The sequence below is a fragment of the Neltuma alba genome, unplaced genomic scaffold, assembly GCF_004799145.2.
Source record: "Neltuma alba isolate B1F8T4 unplaced genomic scaffold, ASM479914v2 tig00011367_pilon, whole genome shotgun sequence".
NCBI classification, from domain to species: domain Eukaryota; kingdom Viridiplantae; phylum Streptophyta; class Magnoliopsida; order Fabales; family Fabaceae; genus Neltuma; species Neltuma alba.
The window spans coordinates 18,508-34,018 of NW_021636064.1; the positions used below are offsets into that span (position 1 = coordinate 18,508).

The following is a 15,511-nucleotide window of genomic DNA, read 5'->3' on the forward strand; positions in this document are numbered from 1 at the left end:
AACTTGTGAGTTTCAAAGTTGAGCATCTTCTTCTTTTATAGCCAAAGAATAGAGGGAGACAAGAAGAATATTTTTCTCTCCACATGTGGGCATGACGTAATATCATATTAACATGATTCTCTGTACTTTCATTGGCATTGTTTGTTCAGTGCCTCCCTCACAGCAAACCTACTAACTCATTCATCAGTTTTTGGGTGGGGAATCACAAGAATCCACGTGCCGCAGATTCAAATTCCTTGGCAGTGTCTCCTCCATCTCAACTAGAAATGTGATTTCCAACTAGGCATACCATGGGCATGAGCATCATATATGGATCTCATGTCTGTGGGAGGGGTTGTTTCTATGAGTAAATAATGTGTATTCAAAGAATTTGAATGCGTAGCAGTGCCAACAACTATGGCTTTAAAGAAAATGGGAATCTCTCCATCTTCAAAGATTATGGTCATATATGGATGGCGATGTTTATGGAGGTTTCCTAATTCAATGTCCTTTAATTAAAATAGATGGTCATAAACAGGAAGCTGGCACTGATGTATTTGCAGTACTGGGATGGAACATAATCACATAAAAAAATGATAAATAAATAAAAACAGATAAATCTCATAAAAGAGTGTATATTACTGAAAATGGAAAAGTTCCGGTATTGTTTATTATGTTGCCAGTAAGAAGAGAGACAAATTATGACATGCCAACATGACTGGCCGTCTTCATCTTATGGCTTTATTAAAGGGGAAAAAAATCGGGTGGGGGTTGAGGATGGAGGAAAAATACACAAGCACTAAAAAGAGCAATGGAAAGATCAAACTTCATGTGACAGATGCCATGAGATGGAAGAGAGATTGCAAGAAGAAACCAATGCATACCCTGGACCTTCACTCATTTTCAAGTTTCTAACGGCATGCCAGAAAGGGCTGTAAGTGTAACTGCTTTTGCTTCATGTCCAGATTTTAAGATTCTTCAGCCTTTCAAGAACTATTTCTATTTCTCTGCTTTGGGTTCTAATAATCATCCACTCATAGATTTAAGTTTAGTGTTTTGTAATAATGGAGAAAACTAGAGACTTTTCAGCACCGCCAAAATTTGGAATTTTTCCTCATTCCCTGGAGCAATGTGAATTAGTTAACACATCATGGCAGATTCTAAGGTTTCAAGTTTACAGAAGATATTATGAGTTTAGAAACCACACACAGACATACATGTCAGAGAAGAAGGAGGCTCATTACAATGATTAGGCATTCAGAATGCCAAAAAGCTTATGGTCACTAGAATAATAGATTAGCTCTAAAAGTCAGCACCAATATGTGAAGCTAGGTGCTGGAGATGAATGCTTTTATGGAACAAGGGACATGGGAGGAGCATCTAATTGGGTGGAAAATGAGGATACGATGCTAGAGTCCTCCATGCGTTCTGAGCATTCCGCATTGGAGAGAATTATTCTGCAATATTGTGTGGAGAAGCTTTTATCTGAGGATTGCGCAAAAACTCCTGACCTAATTGTATTCCTATTTAAGCCAATTAAAGGACCATTCTTGAAAAATGTAGAGGTCCAGAGAAGTACTCAAAGGAGTAGACTGCACGAAGTTAGTAGTCATATTGAGTGGTATGAGATGCCCAATGGAACCCTATCCCAAAAGCTAACTATTGAGGTAGCTAGGAGAAAATGGAAAACCATGAAGACATTTACAGAGCCTTCTGATGGCTCCTACACATCTTAAGGCTTCATTGTACCCAGTAGAAGAGATTGATAGCTTAAACAAGCATGATGAGTAAACCAAGCTAGGCAAGTGGATATGGAAATTTCCACTTGATATCATGTTATATAAAATGGAGTTAGCTCCTGACCTGCACTGTTTTTCACTGGAGGTCGTTGCTGTTTCTATTGTGTTTTCCAGTGGAAACTCAGTGTTTACAGTCAAAGGGTTTAACAAATGAATGCAAAAAAGTCCTTATTGTAGTATATATGTATGTATATACAGCATGCGCTTCTTTATTCTCAACTTAAACGGTATTATTATGTATTTATTGAGAATGTATTGATCTTGGGAGTTATGCAGTATATATATTTATTGAGGCAAATTAATTCTTCCTTTCAATCTCATCTTTTCTCTGATATTACAATTTCACGTACCAGTGGGTGACAGATGTGTTTCAATCTTCTTTTTGATGTGGCTGGTTTAGTCAATAAGCCTGCTGCTTGATTTTAACTATGAGATGTAATGCCGCAGCAAAATGAACTTATAACCATTCTACTTATTTTAACTCAAATATAGATTTTGGATTGGTCACGGTAGATTTTGGGAAAACCAAAGGGTGATAATTTGAAAGCAATGGTGTATCTGAGCCCCTGATTGCAAAATTGGTTGCTCAAAAGTGCTGAAGGACCTAGGCTTTGGGTGAGTGCAATTCATCTTTGACTATGGGTAATATATCTTCAATTATGTGCAAATCTCTTCCATTTTTCATGTAGTTGAAAATTGGTTGCAGATGACCGAAAATTAGTTGTACATGACTAAAGAAGTATTGCACACACTAAAGATAGATTACAATTAGATCCTTGAACAAATTTCAGGATCTTTGAGTAATAATTTTGCAAGCGGCAATTTTTTCTGATAATTTCTTTTAATACTATTATTACCTGATTTTTCATCAAATGTGAAATCATAATCAAGTGCTTCCCCCTCTATATCTTTCTCGGTTAGTTTCTGGCAGAAGCATACCATTATTTGATTTTTGCATTATATTATAAGAATAATTAAAATGCGAATTTGATTATAAAATTTATGTGTATTTTATAGCGTAAAAAAACACTTTGTTTAATTTTTGAACAACGCAAAAAAAAGGAAAAATTGGTTATAAATCCAATTTGAAAGGTTATTGTAGAATGAAACCTAATTTTAGATAACAATAAGTTTGAGAGGTGAAAAAACGAAATAACCTGAGAGATATATACTTGATCTCGAATTGTATATGCTTGATTATAATTGCATATTGAGGATATCTAATTACATATAGAAACTAATTGCATATCACTGATCCTAATTGCATATCCTTGATCTCAAGTTGCATATGCTTGATCCTAATTGCATATTGAAAATGTCTAGTTGCATATATGATCTAATTAGATATCACTGATCATAATTGTATATCATTAATCCTAATTGCGTGTCATTGATCTCCAGTTGCATATACTCAATCCTAATTGCATATAAGACCTAATTGTGTATCGCTAATCCTAATTACATATCTTTGATCTCTAGTTGCATATGCTTGATCCAAATTGTATTTCATTAAGAGTATTGTGACAATTTTCTTTCTTTTTTTACTTCTTCAAAAGAACCTCATAAGTTTAAGTCTCATTCTATAATTAACTTTTTAAATGGGCATTTTTCTCCAATTTTCCTTAAAAAAATTGCATGTTTTGACCTTGACAAAAAAATTACATTTGTTATTTATGCATTACTGACATTTTTTACCCTGTGAATGACATGTTTAAATTATCGATTACTAATGCAAAGATAATTGACCAAATATAATGGGTAAATTTTTTAAAAAATGAATGTTTTTGGTTAAACTAAAATGTAAAATTATTGAAAACAAATTGACTTTTTTTGGCAATTAGAAATTGACCTGATAATTTTTAGTTACATATCGAGTACTTTTCGCAAAAATCATAACTTTGTTTTCTTATTGAGTGTTTTATGGTTATAATGGAGAAGTTTTAGATAGCATATTCTTGGGCGTTATATGGTAAGAAGTTGTATGACCATATTGTAAAGGGAAAATGACAGAAAAAGGATGGTTGAAATTTGAAATGACAAAATGGGTATACAAATAACTGAAATGACCAAATGGGTATGGGGTATCAATCTGGAATTTTGTCAATTCGGTAGAAAGACTAAAATATCCTCAACTTCTCTGAAGATATGAACTGCAAAGAAAACAATAATATACCAGAAGAGAGAGAGGTTGAGAAGACGAAGCTAGAGCAAGGGTGGAAATCTGGAAAGAGGGAAAAGGTAAGCAATTTTTCTGTTAAAACGCTAGTATCACCCGATTTCTTTGTTGCTGCATGCTCGAATGGGGATGGGTCTGTGAGTGTAGAGAGTTTGGATGAATAATTTGACCAGGACGAGAGAGTGACGCGTCGGAAATGGAAAAATGATGACAAACAGTAAGCACGAGGTGGTCAGTGTTGTTAAATTCATTACTGAAATTGTAAAATCCTATATTTAAGTTGTCAATGGAGTAAATGGGTGTGTGTATTTTTTGGGTGTTTCGAAAGATAAATGAAATTGATTATTGGGTAACTAAAATATTGATTTATGCTTCTTTGTTGCAGGTTAGCAGGCTTTGATGACATCTGACATTGGGTCTAACGTTAAGGAGTAATTTTTTTGGTGTAAATAGAATAACTTTTGAACCCTTAATTTTTTGGGAGAATAGTTGATAGAGAGGTTATCTTTTTGTAAATGATGTTAACTGGGTAGGATATGTTTGTAATCTGAATGACAAGGAAACATTAGGTGGTGGTTTAATCTTAATGTTAACTTGTCATTTGAATACAAGTTATGTAACTTCTGTCATAGGCGTACTGGTTTTTGGTAAATATTATCACTTCAGTAGTCAATTCCATTATACATGTAGTAAAGTCTGAATGTTAATATAAACATATTATGATGTTCTTCAGGTGTACTTGTATGCTATTTTGTCAACACATTTTTACCATTTGCTTAATTCCTCCAAGGGAGATGGCGGAAGTTGCCAATGGGCATGACCGGAGTGGTTAATTTGATTACAAATGTTGTTACTCACATTACAAATGTTGTTATTATCATTATCGGGGTAGTGAGTGGCTATGGCATGTCATCTTACAAGCATGTGTGTGTGTTCATTGCTGCTGGGGCTATTAATGCTTGAGGTTGCAGGATTCAAGTTTTGGAAATTTAGAAGCTGATATAATAGTGTTCAGAGACTGTTTAATGAATCTGAATTATATATTAGCATGTTCTGAAAGTGAAAATAATTTACAGATTATATATTATTGCTAGTTGAAATGTTTTGAAGGTTAAAAGCTGATTCAATACTTGTAAAATATTTGTATATATATGAGTATATGGGTTATTGCTTGTGAATTGATGCTTGTGAAATTAAAGTATCGAGGCATAAAACTGATTTTCCTTTCTTTCTTTTTTTTAAAAAAAACTGTTGGTTTGAGGATTGAAGAGCTAGAGATTAAAAATGATTTGGACATAATGATTTATGTCTCTAAGTGCTGAATTATGATTGTGCTGTTTGAATCAGATTGTTTTACAGCCTGTGAGCTCAAAGTAGGAGCTGAAAAATCAGTTTCAAGTTACTGAATTATGCATTCGTGTGGTGGCTAGTGAATCATGACCTTAATTCAAGACATGACAAAGCATTGAGCTTGTTTTCATCAAATGAAGCCACCACACTGACCAAAAGACAGCATCTGTGGTAGTAGTAAAGATTACGTAAATTAAACATATAGTATTTGTGAAAGTAGTGTTCAGATATTGTCAAAATACTTGACTTATGGTTGTAGGTTGTAAGTTATGATATTTGTTGGCTTAATTTAAATCTTTTTTGGAATAATTTCACTAAACAAGTAATGATAATTACAGCATGCATAATGAAAGTTGTAACTCTGTCATGGCATTTGCAACTCAATTATTTGTACCCCAAATTACATCTATTTGGACCCAAATTTCACTACACACGTAATGGGATTAACAACATTCGTAATGCAAGTGACCACTTCCGTATTACCATTTGCAACTCGTTTATTTTAAACCAAAGTAACATGTATTTGGAGCCAATTTCACTACTCCGATAATGATAATGACAACATTTATAATATGAATTACAATTTTTGTAATGAAGTTATCATCTCGCTATTGTTATTTGCAACTCGTTTATTTCAAACCCAAGTAATATATATTTGGAGCTAATTTCACACTCCTGATAATGATAATAACAAAATTTGTAATGTGAATTACAACTTTCGTAATGAGAGTTACAATTTGCTATTGCCATTTGCAACTGGTTAATGTGAAATGAATTTAACATGTATTTGGAGCCAATTTTACTACCCTAATAATGATAATGATAATATTTATAACGTGAATTACAACTTTTGCAATAAGAGTTACTATCTCGCTATTGCCATTTGTTAACTCATTTCTTTCAAACTCAAATAACATCTATTTTCAGCCAATTTTACTACCCCGATAATGATAATAACAACATTTGTAATGTGAGTAACAACATTTGTAATCAAATTAACCACTCTGGTCATGCCCATTGACAACTTCCGCCATCTCCCTTGGGGGAATTAAGCAAATGGTAAAAATGTGTTGACAAAATAGCATACAAGTACACCTGAAGAACATTATGATATGTTTATATTAACATTCAGACTTTACTACATGTATAATGGAATTGACTACTGAAGTGATAATATTTACCAAAAACCAGTACGCCTATGACAGAAGTTACATAACTTGTATTCAAATGACAAGTTAACATTAAGATTAAACCACCACCTAATGTTTCCTTGTCATTCAGATTACAAACATATCCTACCCAGTTAACATCATTTACAAAAAGATAACCTCTCTATCAACTATTCTCCCAAAAAATTAAGGGTTCAAAAGTTATTCTATTTACACCAAAAAAATTACTCCTCAATGTTAGACCCAATGTCAGATGTCATCAAAGCCTGCTAACCTGCAACAAAGAAGCATAAATCAATATTTTAGTTACCCAATAATCAATTTCATTTATCTTTCGAAACACCCAAAAAATACACACACCCACTTACTCCATTGACAACTTAAATATAGGATTTTACAATTTCAGTAATGAATTTAACAACACTGACCACCTCGTGCTTATTGTTTGTCGTCACCATTTTTCCATTTACGACGCGTCACTCTCTCGTCCTGGTCAAATTATTCATCCAAACTCTCTACACTCACAGACCCATCCCCATTCGAGCATGCAGCAACAAAGAAATCGGGTGATACTAGCGTTTTAACAGAAAAATTGCTTACCTTTTCCCTCTTTCCAGATTTCCACCCTTGCTCTAGCTTCGTCTTCTCAACCTCTCTCTCTTCTGGTATATTATTGTTTTCTTTACAGTTCATATCTTCAGAGAAGTTGAGGATATTTTAGTCTTTCTACCGAATTGACAAAATTCCAGATTGATACCCCATACCCATTTGGTCATTTCAGTTACTTGTATACCCATTTTGTCATTTCAAATTTCAACCGTCATTTTTCTGTCATTTTCCCTATTGTAAATGCCAGTTGGAGGCCGCATTAAAAATTATACAAATTAAAAGGGCTCACCAAAAAAGCGAAGCAAATTATAAGAATAAAATGGATACTCTTTTTGTTTAAAAAAAAAAGGGCAAAGATGTATCTTTGATCTTCTAATTTTGTACAAGGTTTTAATTGATCTCTTAATTTCATAAAGCATTCTTTTAGTTCTTTAACATTAATACTATTAGTCTTCAATAATGATTTTTGTGTCAATCTTTCTTATTTTAAACAGTAAACTTATTTTACCAAAAAAAAATAATAAAATTAATATATCACCATTTGTTAATGTTTTTATCAACATTTAAAATTTTAATGTTAGTATTTTTTTTATTAACGAAACTAACAGTATTTGTATTATTAAAATAGACATTTTATAAAATCGAGAAACTAAAATAAAATTTTATATAAAATTAAAAGACTAAATATAACTTTGGTCTGAAAAATAATAAATGGATACTTTCTAAGCCTACGTCACAAAGTATAAGAACTATTTTTAAAGTATATATGTATACATATAGTCCTAATACATTATGTACGCATCTTTTATAATGATTCAAAGCCCTACACTTGTGTAGCAAACTATCAACATTGGAAAAATTGGAAAAGGTATTGAACAACAAGAAAGAAATTATAAAGCAATAAGCAAGGCATGATCTAAAGCATTTACAGAGTTCTATGACAAAGAATGAAGAACAAAATATTTACAAAATAGAAAAAGGAAACCAAGAAATTTGGACAAAGTAAACTAAAAAAAAAAAAAGGTCAAAGACCTACCTTTACAAACTTTTTAGTAATGAATAGTGAATGACTAGACTTATTTGGATTCAGCATGTTTATATAAGTGGAAATAAAACTCTTTTCACATACTTATCTCATATTTCATAAATAATGATGCAAAAACTACTTATATACTATTCCTAAACTATTCCAAACAAGTCCTAAAGATATAAGAGAGAAGCCCTTTGGTGAAGGTGGATATATCCCCCAAACCAACTTCTCCACCGGAAAATGATGAAAAAAGCAACATTTTGTTTAAATGTCATGTTTGGAGTGGCGTTGGCAGTAAATGGGCTTATGTCTAAAAAGAACTTTTTTTCCAAAAGCTCAAATTCATTACGTCTTAGGGTGTGTTTGGATTAGAGGTGGAGAAATAGCTTTTTTTCAATCTGATTTTTCCAGAAGTCAGATTGAGTAAAAGTCAGATAGCGTAATGTGATTTATGTTTGAATTGGGTTTTAGAAAAAAGTCAGTTTGAGAAGCTGAAACTTGTTTGGATAATAAATGTAAAAGTAAGTTTGAATGTAAAATGACTTAAAAGGACATTAATTCTATTAAATAGCACATATCTAATATTAGATATTTAATTATTAAAAGTAAAGAAGTAAGGAAAATAAAAATTATTAAAAGTAAATAAATTTAATTTAGTATTATAAAGAAATTATATATATAATGTGACTATTTGTCATAAATAAAGTAATGAAAATAAAATTATTAAAAATAAAAAAAATTAAGTTATTACTAGAAGGAAATTGAAAAATAATAAAATACTTAATTAAATATATGTAATGGATAAATATGTAAATTAGAGGTCATACATACGTAGCATTTTTAAACTAAATACATCAAACAACTAATCGGATGCCATGCTCAATACAATTTGGTCTCTGATTGTGTCACGCACATGATTCATTTGTCTTGATCTAGGTAAATTTGAAGAGGATGTCTCACCAGCTTCATCATGATTGTTTTCGTCAATTGTACCTTCGGATTGAGCTTCTATGAAATCTTTATCAGTTTCAGAATTACTTCGAAGGAAATTATGTATAGCCATTGTAGCACAAACTACTTGGACTTGAGTTTTATACTTGTAACTTGGCATCTTGTCTAAGATGCGAAACTTATTCTTCCACACCCCAAAAGTCCTTTCTATAGTGCACCTCAAACTTGAATGGTAGTAATTGAAGACTTCGTTACAATTTTCAAATCCCGGTTGTCGCCTGAAGTCTGGAAGGTGATAGCGCTCACATCTGTACGGACCAAGATATCCTGGTGGAGTTGGATAGCCAGCATCGACCAAATAATACTTCCCTAATAAATCATGAAATTATGTTGACATTGTGAAATTAATGAAAATATCAAATGAATTTGATATAATTAAAATTGAAGCTACTGAAAATATACCTAGAGGTGGATGAGGGAAATCCAAGGCTGGAGTTGAGACAGCAATGTTAAACACACGAGCATCATGTGCAGTACCTTCCCATCCCGCTAACACAAAAGTGAAGCACATGTCCCAGTCACATACAGCCATGACATTTTGTGTCGGATATCCCTTTCTCCCGATATATTTGTCTTACTTCGAAAGACTCACCACACATCGTACATAAGTGCCATCAATTGCTCCTATTGCATCATTGAAATATGGCGAATATCGTTTATCGTTTTTTATTTTTGGGTGAGTTACAGAAAACATAGCATCGAGTGGTTTGATATATTCCCTGGATAGACTAAGGCAAGCTTGTAATACTCTATGAAAATGCCTGCTTACAATTTCTCCTGAATGTTGAAACCTTTCTTGAATCATCCTATTACACTGTCCATGACCAACAGTGTTTAAAAACATACCAACAATTTCTTCCACTCCCAGATACTTAGAATTTTGTAAACCATGTTCGACCAGTTTAGAGCATAATCGCATGAACATTTCTTTTTCCATTCGAAACATGTCATAACACCGAATTTCATGATCTCGCAAAATTTCTTGCACCCATAAATTACCTGTTTGCTGACTAGTTCTTCGTGGCTCTTTGCACACATAAGGCATCACATATTGACTCACCAATATAGCTACCTCTTCATATTGTGTTATCTCTTCATCTAAAAAGGAAATCAATTGAGATTGTTCATCTTCCTCCGACTCCTCTTCAGACTGTTCATCTTCCTCCATCCACTCAAACGTAAATTGATTGTTCTAATTTGCCATAGATAATGTCATCTATGAGTGTGGCTAAATTCAACTGTAAGAATTTTTTTAAACGACAAATAAATATTTTTAGGTATGTGCAAATAAATATTTCTTTCTGTTAAACATGCAAAGACATAAAAATTAGTCTAAAAACATTCATACGTTGCAATTACCATTATAAATAACACATGTAACTTAAAAACATTCAAAACATTCATAGTCAATCAACAAGTTACATAATTTCATAGTTCCACAAACATTAACTTAAAAACATATAATAACAACTCTGGTCCGAATTAGACAAAATAAAGTCATAACATGCGTCCTAAAATATAGTTCAAGCAGGCGGGGGTTTCAGCCATGATGGTGGATTGTATGCCATATCCTGTATCCATGCAACCAAGTATTCCGGCTGTCCTTTTAGTGAAACAACCATTTCCCGAACACTCTTGTGCAATAGAAGTCTTAAGCACCAGTTCTGGAAATCAGAGTTACTTGTAATTTCCTCAAGGCAGAGCACTTCGGCCGTAACCTCAGAAATTGATACCTCTTTTATTTTCTTTAGAGCTGCAGCTCTATCCTTAGATGCAGTAGCTATTTCACTAACTGAATCCGCTATTTGTCTTGAAGCTGGAAGCTTTTGCTTTGTTTGCCTGCTAGACCCTTCACCTCTCTTCCTCTTCCCATGGCTTCCTGAACCACTAGGTGCAGTATTTGCTGTTAAGTTGACGCCTGCCATCTCATCTATAACTCCTATACTAGCACCTCCAAGATCTTCTTCGCTATCCCCCGATCCTTCAAAGAGATCTGTATCAACTCTGTACACATTCTCTTCATCATCCTCTTATGTCTGAGGTTGGGTTAAAGATGGTGCTAACATATCCTCTCCAGATGCTATCACACCCTTGAATATCGTGTTTAATTCATGAGCAAACTTTAACTCCTGGTACCTAAACTTTTCATACTGGGAATTCTCCTGTAAGAATACAATCAACAAAAATAAAAAGCCTATAACAAGTAATAACACAGTTTATAACTCAAGATCAACAATTATATACCAATTTTTTCTTCTCCCACCACTCATTTGTTGCCACCACTGTATTGTTTATAAGGTCCTAACCTACACCAGTCTCTTTGGTTAAATCAACCCATGTCCTCCAATCCTTAATCAAGCTATCGAGCCTATTTTTCAATTGCTTCTTCTCATATGATTTTCCTGTTTTTGCATTGAATGCAGAGTGAATGTTGTTCCACCCAGGCTTTGAAAATGATGTTCCTTGACGATTTTTCTGGTAGATTTGCTCCATGCATTCTTTAAGTAACACCTCTGTGGTGCTTGTATCCCATGTTGCCTTACTTTTTTCTTTGTTCATAATTCTATTAAAAAATGTCAATCAAGAATGCAAAAGGGATTTACAGTGAACCAGAGCACTTTTCTTCCAACAATGCAGAAATATTATGCTTCTTTTGTAAATAAATATGAGAGGAAATATCTAATATATATAATATTTATAAATTATAATCTCAAAATCATATATATTTAGGTTTGTAAAACATACTTATCAACAATAAGCATTATTGATGAATATATACGCCACTTTTTACAAACACCGATTTTCAGATTTTCAAACTAAAAAACGTATACTTTTCGAAGCTTGTGGCAAATAATTAACAGCAAAGGGGTAGTCAGTTTGCCAGAACCACAAGTCATAAATAGAAACATAGAACTACAAATAAATAGAAACACAAATCTTCAAATTTTCAAACTAAAATGCGCCTACGAGTCTGACCTTGTCGCAAATAACTAACAGGAAAGACAGACTAAACACAACCAAAAAACCACATAAATCATACTACCAGGTCAGTTCTTCCTGCTACGCTACTACCAAGTTCGACAGCCAGGCCACACTAATCGAAAGAACATCAGATTAATAGCAAGAACATCATATCAACACTCCTATAACAACCATGGGTAGAATGTTTTCAATGGGTCCGACGGCAGCCAAGAACAATCGAAGACAACCAGATCTGGGACCAAAATCGCGTATCTCTTACCAAGTGAACGAAGGAGACTCTGAGCAGTGTGGATTTGGAGCAGATGCGATATGGCGGCAGTGAAAACGGACGGCGACACTTGCAACCGAACAGAGGAAGAAGATGAACGGCGATGGTATTTGAAGGATCTGAACAAACGACCACAGTCTAGCCACTCCCACACAACAACCACAACTGATGAGACGGCAAGACAAAGCGAAGACACAGCAAGACACGACAGAGACAACAGATGGCGACGCTAGAAGAACTGAACGAACAAAGGAAAGAACTGATGAGACGTTGGAAGAATTGAACGACCGACCACACTAGAACCTGAACTGTTGAGACGGCGGGAGACGGCGGGCGCACGGCAAGGATATGGCAGCAGATGTTGGGAGGAGTTTAGCTTCAGAGCGTCATGTGGCTTCTGAGTGCGTGTGTGCGTCTTATTTTTTGTCTTTGAGCTGAAGTGAAGTGAGAGAAAATACATGCAGAGGGTTAGTTAGGTAAAAAAATTAAACACACTCCAACGGTTTCTCAACCTCAGCTACGCATTCGGAAAAAAAGCTCCTTGTATGAGCTTCTCCCATAAGCCCATTTGAGGCTCACAAGTCAGATAAGATAATCGCAGATCCAAACACCCAAAATCACAATCACCCCAAAAGTCAGATTGGGACGCACGTTTGGGGGCCCAAACGTGATCCCAAACGGACTCTTACTTCTCCATAGCAAGTTTGGATAGGTGGGGTCCATGAGTGAGGGAGGAGAGAGAATACTTTATGCATGATGTGCGTTTTTTTTTTTTTATCCTAGCCACTTGAGGTGGTTCTTAATATTATCTCCAGTCCTTAATATAAGACTTTGTTTAATTTTTATTTTGATCCTAAATATAAGACCCCAATCCACTTTGTTTCTTGTGATTTATATATATAATTTCTTTATAACAATAAATTAAATTTCCTTATTTTTATTACTTCATTTAAAATGGTCACATTATATATATAATTTCTTTCTAATAATAAATTAAATTTATTTACTTTTAATAATTTTTATTTTCCTTACTTTTTAAAAAATAGTCACATTATATATATCTAATATTAGATATGTACTATTTAAAAAAATTCATGTCCTTTTAAATAATTTTATATTCAAACTTACTTTTACATTTATCATCCAAACAAATTTCAACTTCTTAAACTGACTTTTTTTAAAAACCCAATCTAAATATAAATCACATTACCGTATCTGACTTCTATGTAGAAGTCAGATTGAAAAAAAGTTACTTCTACCACCGCTATCCCAAATACACCCAAGCTGATGAGAGAGAAGCTGCAAAGGTGTGGTGCTAGAGACGGTGAAGAAATTCTTATATATAAATATATATATATATATATATATATATATTGTTAATACAATCTTCTTCAAATTTACACGAATTTTGGAAGGGAAAATTTCAACTAAGGACTATAGTTGGCAATTAATTTCAGACAGTCTTCCAAAAAAATCTAAAATTTTACTGAAGGGCCCAAGGGGTAAATTGAAATTAATTGCACAACCCATTTTACAAAAATACCCTGTGAACTGTTATCTATTGAAAAGGAAGAAGAAAGAGGGAAAAAAAGAGAGCTTCGTGTGTGAGGTGAACTATTTTTTCTAAAATATTTTTTCTGTTGAGCTGACTTGTTGAGCACAGGTGGGTTGTGATAGTTGAATAATATAGAAATAAGTGTTTAAATACATGGGCAAGGAGGTAGTGAGGGAGAAAAAAAATATGATATAGCTTTTAAGTTTAGAGAGGAATTGTTATCTTCTTCATTTTTAGAGAGAGATTGTTATCTTCTTCTTCCTTGAAATTAATAAACATGAGGTGTTAGTGATTTCTGAAAAGTGGGGAAGAATGGGTGAACACTAACCGTAATACGTTGTTAAAGGAACTTAGGGAGGGAGAAATGAAAGAGAATAGGTGAATGTGCTAAAATGGGTGATGTGCTGAAAAATGATAACTGGCAGTTGTGAAAATATGTATTCAGATTGTAAATTTGCAAATTAGAGTTATGCAAGAAAATAGCAATTTAATGTTATGGAAACAAGTATTTCTGTTGTAAAACCGCAAATTTCTATTGTTAACGTATACTATCTATTATTATTGAAAGTTGATTGAAATTGATAGTTGAATGATATGCAACAACAGACTGTAAATGGCTACTGGTGGTGGGAAACAATTGTGCAGGTTCTTATGGGCAAGAAGCAAGAGGGGAGGACCAATTTTCTTGTCTCTCTTGGGAACATCATACTTGCCTCTCAAAAACATGTGGTGGCGGGAATTTACGTAACGGTAAATTGTGGAATCAAGCTGTCGTAGCAAAGCTTTTATGGGCTCCTAGAGAAAAAAGAAGAAGATGTGTGTGTGTGTGTGTGAATAATGTTTATCGAAAAGGAAGAATAAGTGGTCCTACATCGCTCCCTCTAACGTGAGTCGGTATTGGAGGAAACTGATGAATTTGAGAACCAAATTTGTGCAAGGTTACCAGAATGGTAATTGGATTGCAAATCCTCATGGCAAATATACACAGTAACAGCAGGTTATAAAAAGTTTATTGAAGCCCTTTTTGCGTGGGGGCCAAAACATTCATTCCTTACGTGTCTTATCTCAAAGAACACATGCAAGGAATGTATTGGTTTTCTTTAATTGTAAGGTGTAATAATGAATATGAGTCTATGAATCAACTATTTTTTGCTTGCAAGTGATCCGAAGAGTTATTAAATGATGTTATGGGTGGATTAATTATAGATCTGTGATTAGGAAGCCTAAAAGTTGGAAATAGAATTGTTTGTATTCTTTCCTAGCCTAATAGGGCCAAGAGAAATGTACTGTTTTGCTGAGGTTACTGTTATGGTTACCATCAATATAGAATGTTCCAAAATGCCTTTTCTTCTCAATTGCATATTATGGCAAGTATAAAGGCTGAGGTGTGTGTTTGAGTTGGGTCTTGTCCTCCCAATATTGTGTACATTCCCTAATGCTTGATTTTTTTTTGTATATGCTGTATTTGTTTTGCCATAGTAGACGTTTTGATATGAATATTTAGGAGCCCTTCTAAGAATGTAAAGGAAAACCAAGAACATAAGTGTTTGGATAAAACCAAGCCATGGTTTGAAAAATAGCTT

The 15,511-nt window shown here is 33.7% G+C and overlaps 1 protein-coding gene across 1 annotated transcript; it reads right to left on the reverse strand.

The window, feature by feature from the left end:
• Nucleotides 1-11,153: 11,153 nt before the first annotated feature.
• LOC114712494 (L10-interacting MYB domain-containing protein-like) lies at nucleotides 11,154-11,616 on the reverse strand. The gene is made up of 2 exons (XM_028897039.1): nucleotides 11,434-11,616; nucleotides 11,154-11,285 (listed from the first exon to the last, which is right to left on the reverse strand). Exons 1-2 carry the CDS (start codon nucleotides 11,614-11,616, stop codon nucleotides 11,154-11,156), a joined length of 315 nt encoding a protein of 104 aa, XP_028752872.1.
• Between the last annotated feature and the right edge of the window lie 3,895 nt (nucleotides 11,617-15,511).

Excerpts from the sequence above, each read along its gene's own strand:
- LOC114712494 (XM_028897039.1), bottom strand. The coding sequence starts at position 11,616 with ATGGAGCAAATCTACCAGAAAAATCGTCAAGGAACATCATTTTCAAAG. Across the intron at positions 11,286-11,433 it reads ATTTAACCAAAGAGACTGGT|GAGAATTCCCAGTATGAAAA; the intron begins GTAGGTTAGGAC and ends GTATTCTTACAG.